This window comes from Salmo salar, chromosome 21 (genome assembly GCF_965601325.2).
Source record: "Salmo salar chromosome 21, fSalSal1, whole genome shotgun sequence".
Classification (NCBI taxonomy): Eukaryota; Metazoa; Chordata; class Actinopteri; order Salmoniformes; family Salmonidae; genus Salmo; species Salmo salar.
Genome location: NC_138311.1, coordinates 1,092,163 through 1,107,163, shown reverse-complemented (window position 1 = coordinate 1,107,163; position 15,001 = coordinate 1,092,163). Strand labels below are relative to the sequence as shown.

The window sequence follows — 15,001 nt, the reverse complement described above, 5'->3', positions numbered from 1 at the left end:
GAACACCCTCTGTGTTCTGTTAGACAAGTAACTCTTTATCCGCATTACAGCAGGGGGTTTAAAGCCATAACAAATTAATACATTTTTCCAGCAGCAGACTATGATCAATAATGTCAAAAGGCACACTGAAGTCTAACAAGACAGCCCCCACATTAATTTTATCATCAATTTCTCTCAGACAATCAGTCATTTGTGTAAGTGCTGTGCTTGTTGAGTGTCCTTCCCAATAAGCATGCTGAAATTGTTGTCAATTTATTTACTTTAAAATAGCATTTTATCTGGTCAAACAATTTTTTCCAGAAGTTTACTAAGGGTTGGTAACAGGCTGATTGGTCGGCTATTTGAGCCAGTAAAGGGGGCTTTACTATTCTTGGGTAGCGGAATGACTTTAGCTTCACTCCAGGCCTGAGGGCACACGCTCTCTCGTAGGCTTAAATTGAAGATGTGGCAAATAGGAGTGGCAATATCGTCTGCTATTATCCTCAGTAATTTTCCATCACAGGCTTCCCTGTGGCTCAGTTGGTAGAGCATGGTGTGTGCAACACCAGGGTTGTGGGTTCGATTCCCACAGGGGGCCAGTACACAAAAAATAAATGCTTGAAATGAAATGTATGCATTCACTACTGTAAGTTGCTCTGGATAAGAGCGTCTGCTAAATGACAAAAAAAAAGAAATTAAATGTCAGACCCCCGTGGCTTGTCATTGTTGATAGATGACCATTTCTTTCACATCTTCCACACTGACTTTACAGAATTCAAAAGTACAAATCTTGTCTTTCATAATTTGGTCCGATATACTTGGATGTGTAGTGTCAGCGTGTGTTGCTTGCATGTCATCCCTAAGTTTGTTTATCTTGCCAATGAAAAGGCATTAAAGTAGTTTGCAATCTCAGTGGGCTTTGTGATGAATGAGCCATCTGATTCAATAAATGAAGGAGCCGAGTTGGCTTTATTCCCAAAAATGTCATTTAAGGTGCCCCAAAGCTTTTTACTATCATTCTTTATTTCATAGTGTAGTTTATTTTTCTTTAGTTTAGTCACATGATTTCTTAATTTGCAGTACATTTGCCAATCAGTTGGGCTGCCAGACTTAATTGGCATACCTTTTGCCTAAACCATACAATTTTTAAAGACTCATCAATCCAAGGGGATTTAACAGTTTTTTACAGTCATTTTATTAATGGGTGCTTATTAGTAACTGGAATAAGTAGTTTCATAAATGCGGCAAGTTCAGCATCTGGTTGCTCCTCATTACACACCACAGTCCAGCAAATATTCTTTACATCATCAACATATGAATCACTACAAAACGTATTGTATGACCTCAAATACACTATTAGGCCCAGTCTTTGGAACTTCAATTTTCCTAGATATAGCTACTATATTGCGATCACTACATCCTATGGATTTGGATACTACTTTAAAGCAAATATCTGCAGCGTTAGTAAAGAGGTGATCAATACATGTTGATGACTTAATTCCTGTGCTGTTTGTAACTACCCTGGAAGGTTGACTGACAACGTGATCCAGGTTGCAGGCACTGGTTACAGTTTGAAGTTTGTTCCTGAGTGGGCAGCTTGATGATAGCCAGTCAATAATTAAATCACCCAGAAAATATACTTCTCTGTTGATATCACATACAGTTGAAGTCGGAAGTTTACATACACATAGGTTGGAGTCATTAAAACTCGTTTTTCAACCACTCCACTAATTTCTTGTTAACAAACTATAGTTTTGGCAAGTCGGTTAGGACATCTACTTTGTGCATGACAAGTAATTTTTCCAACAATTGTTTAGACTACAGATTATTTCACTTATAATTCACTGTATCACAATTTTAGTGGGTCAGAAGTTTACGTACACTAAGTTGACTGTGCCTTTAAACAGCTTGGAAAATTCAAGAAAATTATGTCATGGCTTTAGTGGCTTCTGATAGGCTAATTGACATAATTTGAGTCAATTGGAGGTGTACATGTGGATATATTTGAAGGCCTACCTTCAAACTCATTGCTTTTTTGCTTGACATCATGGGAAAAGCGAAATAAATCAGCCAAGACCTCAGAAAAAAGAATTGTAGACCTCCACACGTCTGGGTCATCCTTGGGAGCAATTTCCAAACGCCTGAAGGTACCATGTTCATCTGTACAATCAATAGCACGCAAGTATAAACGCCATGGGACCACGCAGCCGTCATACCGCTCAGGAAGGAGACGCGTTCTGTCTCCTAGAGATGAACGTACTTTGGTGCAAAAAGTGAAAATCAATCCCAGAACAACAGCAAAGGACCTTGTGAAGATGCTGGAGGAAACAGGTACAAAAGTATCTATATCCACAGTAAAACGAGTCATATATCGACATAACCTGAAAGGCCGCTCAGCAAGGAAGTAGCCTATGCTGCAAAACCGCCATAAAAAAGCCAGACTAGGGTTTGCAACTGCACATAGGGACAAAGGTCGTACTTTTTGGAGAAATGTCCTCTGGTCTGATGAAACAAAAATAGAACTGTTTGGCCATAATGACCATCGTTATGTTTGGAGGAAAAAGGGATAGGCTTGCAAGCCAAAGAACACCATCCCAACCTTGATGCTGCCACCCCCGTGCTTCATGTCGTTGGGGTGCTTTGCTGCAGGAGGGACTGGTGCACTTCACAAAATAGATGGTATCATGAGGAAGTAAAATTATGTGGATATATTGAAGCAACATCTCAAGACAGTCAAGAAGTTAAAGCTTGGTCGCAAATGGGTCTTCCAAATGGACAATGACCCCAAGCATACTTCCAAAGTTGTGGCAAAATGGCTTAAGGACAACAAAGTCCAGGTATTGGAGTGGCCATCACAAAGCCCTGACCTCAATCCTATAGAAAATTTGTGGGCAGAACTGAAAAAGCGTGTGCGAGCAAGGAGGCCTACAAACATGACTCAAAATCAAATAAAATGTTATTTGTCACATACACATGGTTAGCAGATGTTAATGCGAGGGTAGCGAAATGCTTGTGCTTCTAGTTCCAACCATGCAGTAATATCTAACAAGTAATCTAACCATTTCACAACTACCTTATACACACACAAGTGTAAAGGAATGAATATGTACATAAAAATATATGGATGAACGATGGCCAGACGGCATAGGCAAGATACAGTAGATGGTATAGATCACAGTATATACATATGAGATGAGTAATGTAGGGTATGTAAACATTATAAAAAGTGGCATTGTTTAAAGTGGCTAGTGATACATTTCTAACATCAATTTTTCCATTATTAAAGTGGCCAGAGTTGAGTCAGTATGTTGGCAGCAGCCACTCAATGTTAGTGATGGCTGTTTAACAGTCTGATGGCCTTGAGATAGAAGCTGTTTTTCAGTCTCTCGGTCCCAGCTTTGTTGCACCTGTACTGACCTCGCCTTCTGGATGATAGCAGGGTGAACAGGCAGTGGCTCGGGTGGTTGTTGTCCTTGATGATCATTTTGGCCTTCCTGTGACATCGAGTGGTGTAGGTGTCCCGGAGGGCAGGTAGTTTTTCCCCCGGTGATGCGTTGTGCAGACCTCACTACCCTCTGGAGAGCCTTACGGTTGTGGGCGGAGCAGTTCCCGTACCAGGCGGTGATACAGCCCGACAGGATACTCTCAATTGTGCATCTGTAAAAGTTTGTGAGTGTTTTTGGTGAAAAGCTGAATTTCTTCAGCCTCCTCAGGTTGAAGAGGAGCTGCTGCGCCATCTTCACCATGCTGTCTGTGTGGGTGGACCATTCAGTTTGTCCGTGATGTGTACGCCGAGGAACTTAAAACTTTCCACCTTCTCCACTACTGTCCCGTCGATGTGGATAGGGGGCTGCTCCCTCTGCTGTTTCCTGAAGTCCACGATCATCTCCTTTGTTTTGTTGACATTGAGTGGGAGGTTATTTACCTGACACCACACTCCGAGGACCCTCACCTCCTCCCTGTAGGCCGTCTTGTCGTTGTTGGTAATCAAGCCTACCACTGTAGTGTCGTCTGCAAACTTGATGATCGAGTTGAAGGCGTGCATGGCCACGCAGTCATGTGTGAACAGGGAGTACAGGAGAGGGCTGAGAACGCACCCTTGTGGGGCCCCAGTGTTGAGGATCAGTGGGGTGGAGATGTTGTTACCTACCCTCACCACCTGGGGGCAGCCCATCAGGAAGTCCAGGATGCAGTTGAACAGGGCGAGGTCGAGACCCAGGGTATCGAGCTTAATGACGAGTTTGGAGGTGTTGAGTGCTGAGCTGTAGCCAATGAACAGCATTCCTAGATAGGTATTCCTCTTGTCCAGATGGGTTAGGGCAGTGTGCAGTGTGATTGCGTCGCCTGTGGACCTATTGGGGCGGTAAGCAAATTGGAGTGGGTCTAGGGTGTCAGGTAGGGTGGAGGTGATATGGTCCTTGACTAGTCTCTCAAAGCACTTCATGATGACAGAAGTGAGTGCTACGGGGCGGTAGTCATTTAGCTCAGTTAGCTTTCTTGGGAACAGGAACAATGGTGGCCCTCTTGAAGCATGTCGGAACAGCAGACTGGGTTAAGGATAGACTGAATATGTCCGTAAACACACCAACCAGCTAGATGATCTGTGCATGCTCTGAGGACGAGGCCGGGGATGCCGCCTGGGCCTGCAGCCTTGAGAGGGTTAACACGTTTAAATGTTTTACTCATGTTGGCTGCAGTGAAGGAGAGCCCGCAGGTTTTGGTAGCGGGCCGTGTCAGCGGCACTGTTTTGTCCTCAAAGCGTGCAAAGAAGTTTAGTTTGTCTGGGAGCAAGACATCGTGGTCTGCGACGGGGCTGGTTTTTCTTTTGTAGTCTGGGATTGACTGTAGGCCCTGCCACATACCTCTCGTGTCTGAGCCGTTGAATTGTGACTCTACGTTGTCTCTATACTGACTCTTAGCTTGTTTGATTGCCTTGCGGAGGGAATAGCTACACTGTTTGTATTCCGTCATGTTTCCAGTCACCTTGCCCTGATTAAAAGCAGTGGTTCGCGCTTTCAGTTTTGCGCGAATGCTGCCATCAATCCACGGTTTCTGGTTGGGGAATGTTTTAATAGACGCTGTGGGTACAACATCACCGATGCACTTGCTAATAAACTCGCTCACCGATTCACCGTATTCATCAATGTTGTTGTTCGACGCTATGCGGAACATATCCCAGTCCACGTGATCGAAGCAATCTTGAAGCGTGGAATCCGATTGGTCGGACCAGCGTTGAACAGACCTGAGCACGGGTGCTTCCTATTTTAGTTTCTGTCTATAGGCTGGGAGCAACAAAATGGAGTCGTGGTCAGCTTTTCCGAAAGGAGGGCGGGGGAGGGCTTTATATGCGTCGCGGAAGTTAGAATAACAATGATCCAGGGTTTTGCCAGCCCAGGTCGCGCAATCAATATTCTGGTAAAATTTAGGGAGCCTTGTTTTCAGATTAGCCTTGTTAAAATCCCCAGCTACAATAAATGCAGCCTCAGGATATGTGGTTTCCAGTTTACATAGAGTCATATGAAGTTTTTTCAGGGCCGTCGATGTGTCAGCTTGGGGGGGTGATATACACGACCGTGATTAAAATCAAAGACAATTGTCTTGGAAGATAATGCGGTCGGCCTTTGATTGTAAGGAATTCTAAGTCAGGTGAACAAAAGGACTTGAGTTCCTGTATGTTGTTATGATCACATCACGTCTCGTTAATCATAAGGCATACCCCCCCAACCTTCTTCTTACCAGAGAGATGGTTGTTTCTGTCGGCGCGATGCGTGAATAAACCAGGTGGCTGTACCAACTTTGATAGGGTGTCTCGAGTGAGCCATGTTTCCGTGAAACAAAGAACGTTACAGTCTGATGTCTCTCTGGAAGACAAGGCTTGCTCGGATTTCGTCTACCTTGTTGTCAGGAGACTGGACATCGGCAAGTAGTATGCTCAGGAGCGGTGCGCAATGTTCCCATCTACGGCACCTGACCAGCAGACCGCTCCGTCTGCCCCATCTGCGGCGTCGTTGTTTTGGGTTGACGGCTGGGATCCGAGACATTGTCCTGGGTGACGGACCAAACAGAGGATCCGCTTCAGGAAAGTTGTATTCCTGGTCGTAATGTTGGTGAGTTGACATTGCTCTTATATCCAATAGTTCCTCTCGACTGTATGTAATAAAACCTAAGATTTCCTATGGTAACAATGTAAGAAATGACACAAAAAAACCTAAATACTGTATAGTTTCCTAGGAACGCGAAGCGAGGCGGCCATCTCCGTCGGAAGTTACACCAGCTCTGTCAGGAGGAATGGGCCAAAATTCACCCAATTTATTGTGGGAAGCTTGTGGAAGACTACCCGAAACGTTTGACCCAAGTTAAACAATTTAAAGGCAATTCTACCAAATACTAATTGAGTGTATGTAAACTTCTGACCCACTGGGAATGTGATGAAAGAAATAAAAGCTGAAATAAATCTCTCTACACTATTATTCTGACATTTCACATTCTTAAAATAAAGTGGTGATGTAAGACAGGGAATTTTTACTAGGATTAAATGTCAAGAATTGTGAAAAATGAGTTGAAATGTGTTTGGCTAAGGAGAATGTAAACTTCCGACTTCAACTGCACATTATCAAGCATTTCACACATATCCAGATACTGACTGTTAGCACTTGGTGGTCTATAGCAGCTTCCCACAAGAATGGGCTTTAGGTGAGGCAGATGAACCTGTCGCCATATTACTTCAACAGTAATTAACATTAGATCATCTCTAAGCTTTACAGGAATGTGGTTCTGAATATAGACCGAAACACCGCCTCCGTTGGCATTTCTGCCTTTTTCGTAGACGTTATAACCATGTATTGCTACCACTGTATCAAAGGTATTATCTAAGTGAGTTTTAGAGATCTGTCAGAATATGGTTGTCATCTGTTACAAGCAAGTTATTGATTTTATGGACCTTGTTTCTTAGGCTGCATCTGTTAATATGGGCCATTTTTAGCACTTTTCTGGGTTGCTTGATTGATAAGCTTCCCAGTAAAGCATTAAAAACAAAGGTAGATTTACTCAAGATATTTACATTGGAGCTGATAGTGCAGAGTGAGCTGCATAAAGTGGTCTTCCTACTATTGCACACCGCCTCAGTGCTAACAGCGTAACTCTGGTTTATAGGCTAATGATTACTGTTTACAATAGCTGTAGGACAAACATATGTATTCGGTGCAACTGGGGGTACATAAATTAAAATCACTTGCATTGTTTGCCAATGCCCCTAAGATCATGTACATTTGATGCAGCATTATGCCGACTCATTGTCACAACGGTAAGGATTAACTGAGCTGGTCTTGGATCATTTACCAGTCATTGTTTCAACGCAGCCTTGAAATGCGTGGACAGAGTCCAGGAGCCAAGATGATTAGGATGGACTCCTTCATTCCTGTAGAGCATCTTCTGTTTCCAGAAGGTGTCAAAGTTATCAATAAAAGTGACTCCAGCAGAGCTACAGTAGTCTTTTAGCCAGATGTGTAATGCCAGCAGTCTGCTGAATCTTTCACACCCGCGGCCCAACGATGGTACTGGTCCTGAAATTACTGGCCGTTTTTTTGGAGTCTTTTAATGCTAAAATCAGTTCTTTAAAATCTATTTCCAAATGTTCTGAGCTAGCCCTCCTGATGTCGTTTGACCCTACATGGACTACAACAGTGTCAGCTCCCGGTACCTGTGGTAGAACAGTGGAAGCAGCGTTGTTATGTCCTATGAGCTTCGACATTTAGCTCAGGTGAATCCTGTTTCCATTGTTCTTCCTTGATGCCTTCTACAACTTTATTGGAGTCCACCTGTGGTAAATTCAATTGATTGGACATGATTTGGAAAGGCACACACCTGTCAATATAAGGTCCCACAGTTGGCAGTGCATGTCAGAGCAAAAACCAAGCCATGCGGTCAAAGGAATTGTCCATAGAGCTCAGACACAGGATTGTGTCAAGGCACAGAGCTGGGGAAGGCTACCAAAACATTTTTGAAGCATTGAAAGTCCCCAAGAACACAGTGGCCTACATCATTCTTAAATAGAAGAAGTTTGCAACCACCAAGACTCTTCCTAGATCTGGCCGCCTGGCCAAACTGAGCAATCGGGGGACAAGGGCCTTGGTCAGGGAGGTGACCAAGAACCCAATGGTCACTGACAGAGCTCCAGATTTCCTCTGTGGAGATGGGAGAACCTTCCAGAATGACATCTCTGCAGCACTCCACCAATCAGACCTTGATGGAAGTGGCCAAACGGAAGCCACTCCTCAGTAAAAGGCACATGACAGCCCGCTTAGAGTTTACCAGAAGGCTCCTAAAGGACTCAGACAATGACAAAAGGATTTTCTGGTCTGATCAAACTAATATTGAACTCTAAATCGCCTGAATGCCACATCTGGAAGAAACCTGGCACCATCCTTACGGTGAAACATGGTGGTGATAGCATCATTCTGCGGGGATGTTTTTCAGTGGCAAGGACTGGGAGGACTAGTCAAGATCGAGAGAAAGATGAATGGAGCAAAGTACAGAGAGATCCTTGATGAAACCTGCTCCAGAGTGCTCAGGACCTCAGACAGGGGTGTCTCAATGTCCTTAAGTGACCCAGCCAGAGCCCGGACTTGAACCTGATCGAACATCTCTGGAGCGACCTGAAAATAGCTGTGCAGCAACACTCCCCATCCAACCTGACAGAGCTTGAGAGGATCTGCAGAGAAGAATGGGAGAAACTCCCATAATACAGGTGTGCCAAGCTTGTAGCGAAGACTCAAGACTGTAATTGCTGCCAAAAGTGTTTCAGCAAGGTACTGCGTAAAGGGTCTGACTACTTATGTAAATATGATATTTCCATTTTTAATACATTTGCAAACAATTCTAAAAACCTCTTTTTCGCTTTGTCATTATGGGGCATTGTGTGTAGATTGACGAGGGGGAAAAAAACAACTTAATACATTTTAGCATAAGGCTGTAACATTACAAAATGTGGATAAAGTCAAGGGGTCTAAATACTTTCTGAATGCACTTTGTGCGTGTGGGTTTTGTGGGAGAGAGTACGTACTTGTTTAATCCACTTCAATCAGAGTAAATGAAGTGGAGACAGGTTAAAGAAGGATTTTTAAGTCCGGAGACATGGATAACCCACGTGTGCCATTCAGAGGGTGAATGGGCAAGACAAAATATTTAAGTGCCTTTGAACAGGGTATGGTAGTAGGTGCCAGGTGCACCGGTTTGAGTCAAGAACTGCAACGCTGCTGGGTTTTTCCACGCTCAACAGTTTCCCGTGTGTATCAAGAATGGTTCACCACCCAAAGGACATCCAGCAAACCGGACAACTGTGGGAAGCATTAGAGTCAACATGGGCCAGCATCCCTGTGGAACGCTTTTGACATCTTGTAGAGTCCATCCCCTAACGAATTGAGGCTGTTCTGAGGGCAAAAGGGGGGTGCAACTCAATATTAGGAAGGTGTTCTTAAGTGTATAGTGTGTATAGTGTATAGTGTGAGCGTGCATCGAGTCAGTGGAAGATATGGTCATTGCAGATAGCCATAATTAAATGGTTACCCGGGCTATTTAGCATTCTTATTTAGCATTCTTATGGCTTAGGGATAGAAGCTGTCTCGGAGCCTGTTGGTCCGAGAGCCTGTGCTTCGGTACTGTTTGCCGGACGATAGCAGAGTGAACAGTCTAGGTCTTCGGTGGCTAGAGTTTTTGGCAATTTTTCAAGCCTTCCCCTGACACCGCCTGATACAGAAGTCCTGGATGGCAGGGAGCATTTGCGGTGCAATTGCAATTCCAAGCGGTGATGCAGCCAGTCAAGATACTTTTTGAGAATCCGAGGGCCCATGCCAAATCTTTTCAGCCTCCTGAGGGGGAAGAGGTGCTGTAATGCCCTCTTCACAACTGTGCGGGTGTGTTTGGACCATGTTAAGTTCTTAGTGTTGTGGACACAGAGGAACTTGAAGGCCTCGACCCACACCACTACAGCCCCATTGATGTGGATGGGTGAGTGATCTCCCCTTTCTTCTGCAGTCCACGATCAGCTCCTTGGGCTTACTGGCGTTGAGGGAGAGGTTGTTATCCTGACACCACACTGCTAAGTCTCCGACCTTCTCCCTGTAGGCCGTCTCATCGCCGTCGGTGATTAGGCCTACCAACGTTGTGTCGTCAGAAAACTTGGTGTTGGATGCACCGAGCTTTAGTCTGTAAATAGCATTCTCACATAGTTATTTCCCCTCCTGTCCAATGGGAGAGGGCAGTGTGAAATGCAATTGAGATTGTGTCATTTGTGGATCTGTTGTGGCGGTATGTAAATTGGAGTGGGTCCAGGGTGTTTGGGATGATGATGTTGATTTGTGTCATGTCCATCTTTTCAAAGCACTTCATAATTATAGATGTGAGTGCTACAGGGTGATAGTCATTTAGGCAGGTTAACTTAGAGTTATTGTGAACAGTTTGAAACATGTTGGGTTTACAGACTGGAACAAGGAGAGATAGAAAATGTCAGTGAAGACACTCACCAGCTGGTCTGCCAATGCTTTGAGAACGTGCCCTGGTATTCCGTCTGGCCCGGTGGCCTTGCGAGCGTTAACCTGTTTAAAAGTTGTACTCACATTGGCCACAGAGAGTGGGATCATTTGGAAAAGGGGCTTTCACGCAAGACTCAGTGTTTTATGGCACTCGTTTGGGAGTTCTCCATCACTGTGCATCTCACGACTGGGTTTCCCTTTGTAACCCGATAGAACCTGCAAGCCCTGCGTCAGAGCCGGCGTAATTAGATTCCACCTTCCTCCAATATTGTCCTTTAGCATGTTTGAGGTCTCGGAGGTCGGAGCGGGCTTTCTTGCATGTGTCCATGTCCTGTTTCTTGTAAGCAGTAGCTCTAGCCTTTTGCCCAGTGCGGATATTGCCTGTAATCCATGGTTTTTGGTTTGGATATGTTTGTATAGTCACTGTGGGGACAACGTTGTCTATGCACTTATTAATGAAGCCCGTGACTGGTAAAGTGGTAAACTCCTCAATGCTATTGGGTGAATTCTGGAACATATCCCAGTCTGTACTAGCAAAACAGTATTGTAGCCTTGCGTCTGCTACATCGGACCACTTCTATATTGAGCGCATCACTGGTACATCCTGTTTGAGCTTTTGTTTGTGAACAGGAAACAGGAGAATAGCGTCATGACAGATTTGTTGAAAGGAGAGCCTTGTATGCGTTTCTGTGGGTAGAATAAAAGTGGTCTAGAGTTTTAGTACCCCTAGTGGCTCAGGAGACGTGTTGGTAAAAGTGAGGTACAACGGTTTTAAGTCTCCCAGCTTTAAAGTCTCCACCCACCAGAAACATTGCCTCTGGGTGAGTGGTTTTCTTGTTTTTTTATGGCCCTATATATAGTTTGTTGAGTGCATTAGCAGTGTAGGTTCTATGAGGGATTTAGACATTCGTGAAAATTACAGATGACAACTCTTGGTAGATTATGCAGCTCACCTAGAGGTATTCTTTATCAGGTGAGCAAAAGCTTAAGATTTCTTTCACAACGGAAGCAGCGCACTAGTTGTTGTTTATGAAGAGGCACACCCCTTCCCCTTTGGACTTGCCCGAGGCCGCCTTTGTCCAATCATGCCGCTGCATGGAGAAACCACTGAGTTCTACGTATAGTCATCCATCCACATCTCTGCAAGACATACAACATTGCAGCTTTTCAAGTTTGTCTGATGGAAGAGCTTTGTTCGAGAGTCTCTTATCTTATTCCCGCTTGACTGGACATTTGCCAACAGAACAGAGGGGAGTGCCAGTCGATTTTATCTTCGTCTCAGTCTCACAAGGAAGCCAGCTCGTCTACCTGCAGCGTTTTGGTAGCCCATAAAACAAAGGCATGAACAAGGGAACATCTGAGTCGATGTTGAATTCGAAATCAAGGTTACCAACTGTCGATCTGATGTCCAGAAGTACTTAGCGGTCATGTGATAATAGTATGAACTTTCTGTACAAAAAAAGTAAAGATAAACATGAAAAAAAGTCACTAAATAGCCATCTCCGTCGGCGCCATCTTGAATCACATCCATGCGTATTCTCGTCTGTCTAGGTGTGTGTTCTCATCCATACTTACTGGATTCTCCATCCTCTCCCTTGCTGGCAGAGCCGGTGAAGAACACGCTGCCATCCTCGGCCACAAGCAGGGCGTGTGAGCCGTCATGGCCCACCGAGAACTGGATGATCTTAGGGGACTTGGTGACAGGCAGCTCCACCCATTTACCTTCCGACAGACCACCTTGCTTGATGCCAAGGCTCTGATATTTCCCGGTGTAGTAGATCTGAGGGAGGGAGGGGCAGGGTGGAGAGGGAGAGGCAGGGTGGAGAGAGAAAATATTTAAAAAGGAACTCCTGTGAAAAACTAACTTTAACGGTTGAAAACCTCTAACTTTACCATGGTCTCACACCGGACGCTTCGGCTGAAAAGGAGTGTTCTGATTATCACAACATCAGTGAAGCACAAAAGCTAATTGGCTCAAGTTGTCTAGCTTACTACTACCTCCAGACACAAATGAGAGAAAACCTCACTGGACCACTTTACTTGCTACAGCAGAGCTGCTTAGACTGTTTTCAAGTTGTTTAGACCGGTGTGTGACTGTTTCCAGAAACAATGTACGAACACATCCCACGTACGAAGACACACACAAGAAACACTCACACCAAAGCATGCCTCCAAGTCTCAAATCTCGTCTTTTCAGTTGCATTTCTTAATGACGAGGAGGAAAACTGAGGCAAAATCAGCCAATTCAGCCCCTCAAAAAATTTGGGCCAAATCACCTTAACGCTCGTGGGATGTTAAGGCCTATTTGGATAGGGCTAAATTCTGTTCAAAACAAACCAGGGTACGACCGCATACAAACATTGTGATCATAAAAGTTGACACTACATGACATGAGTTCTATGATCTGGAAACATGAAGTTCACATTTGGATTCACAGATGTTTGGCTTATAACATCAAAGTGGTATTTATTATAATCCTCAACGTCTCATCATTCAGAATGCATTGAGTTCTCTTAATTTACAGCATTTCCCTCACTCAGACATAAGAAAAATGGCAAAAGTTGCCCGATTACCGGGAGGGATGGGACTTTAAGGTAACTGTGACTTCCCCCGCCATGTCTGGGTGCCATTTTTGCTGCACTAGCTGGTGGGAAACACTTCAGTAAAATTGACCTGAAACAGGCTTACCTGCAACTACCTGTTGAAAAGAGCTCCAAACAGTACCTGACAAACACACACAAAGGTCTATACAGGTATAACCGCCTGGTTTTTGGCATTTCATCAGCCCCAGCCATATGGCAACGAACTATTGACCACATCTTTCAAGAAATCCCAGGAACCCAATGTATCCTGGATGACATGATCATAACAGGATGCAGACACAAAGATCACATGGCTAACCTGGAAAAGGTCCTGAGAAGACTGAAAGAGTATGGACTACAGGCAAACTTACAGAAGTCTGAGTTCTTAAAGACAAGACAGTCTTCTGTGAACATGAAATCGACCGCAATGGATTGCACAAAACACAGGACAAAATTGACGCAGTGGTACAGGCACCACGACCGCAAAACGTGACATCTTTCACTGGACTGACCAATTACTACAGAAGATTCCTCCCAAACCTTTTCAGCCTCTCAATCAGCTCCTGGAAAAGAATAGGACATATCAGTGGACAGCACAGTGTGAAAATGTGTTTCTTGAGGCAAAACGGCTCATCACATCTGAACAGGTCCTGATGCATTACGACCCCAAACTGCCAGTGAAATTAACTTGTTGTGCGTCCCCTTATGGCTTAGGGGCGGGTCCTTTCAAACACACTGAAAGATGGGTCAGAGGCCAATGCCCTTTGCGTCACGAAGATTGAATAATGCAGAGAAGAACTATCGACAAATAAGTCCTGGCACTAATGTGGGGCATCAAGAAATTCCAAGCATACCTATATGGCATTTCACACTGGTTATGGATCACCAGCCACTGCTTTCCATATTCAGTCCAAAGAAAGGCATTCCGGCAATGACAATGGCCAGGTTACAGCTATACGCCTCGCTCCTTGCCGGTCATATGAAAGACATTGAGTTTAAGCCGTCGTCCCTCCACACAAATGCTGATGAATTATACAGACTGCCTTGTACAAGAGAAAGACAAAGGAGTGTGCATGCAGTGGACATTTTCCATACCTCTCAGCTCAAGGCACTACCTGTCACAAACACTATTACCAACCAGGAGACAAGGAAAGATGTGACATTGTCAAAAGTATATACCTACACCATGTCAGGATGGCCAGCTACAGGCAGAAAGGAGCTGACTCCTTCACATGCCTGCTCCTGTCCCAGAGAATTCATGTGAACTACGCCAGCCCCTTTGAAAAGCACGTTTCTGGTTATAGTTGATGCCCATTCCAAATGGCCAGAGGTGTTTCTCCTCCACCTCAGCTCAGACAATAGTGTGTCTCAGAACAACATTTGCACGCTTCAGATTGCGTCTGCAGCTGGTATGCGACAGCACGCAAGCTTTCGTAAGTGACGAGTTTACAAGATTCATGTCAGTAAACGGAATCAAACAACCTCAGTTCAGTACCAACCTGTCACCATGCAAACCCTAAAGCAAGGACTCGAGACAAAACGAGAGAAATGGACTTTGCAAACAAAACCGGCCAAGTTCCTGGCCTCCTACCGAAACACCCCACGACAAATGAAAGCCCAGCAACACTGATGTTCAGGTGGCCTCTCGGCACACAGCTGGACATCATGAAGCCAAACAGATATAATGAAGTGCTGAACAAACAAGCCAAGATGCTCTCCAGCGGCCGGAAGCGCCATCTCTGAACAGGACAGGAAGTGATGGTGCGAGACTACAGAAGGGGAGGGAAATGGACCAGATGGACAGTACACGCACAAACGGGACACAGAACTTACTAGGTTCAAGTGAGCCCAGACAATGCGGCGCCGTCACATTAACCAAATGCATTCCACAGAAAACAGAACAACAATTGA

General features: G+C 44.7%; 1 protein-coding gene across 1 annotated transcript in view; it reads right to left on the bottom strand.

Moving 5' to 3' along the window:
• Positions 1-15,001, bottom strand: part of mycbp2 (MYC binding protein 2) — a 386,518-nt gene that overhangs the window by 231,943 nt on the left and 139,574 nt on the right. Inside the window, exon 12 of the mRNA XM_082967288.1 lies at positions 12,084-12,288. Within this exon, the coding sequence (XP_082823414.1) occupies positions 12,084-12,288 (205 nt within the window). The remainder of the gene's footprint in view (positions 1-12,083; positions 12,289-15,001) is intronic.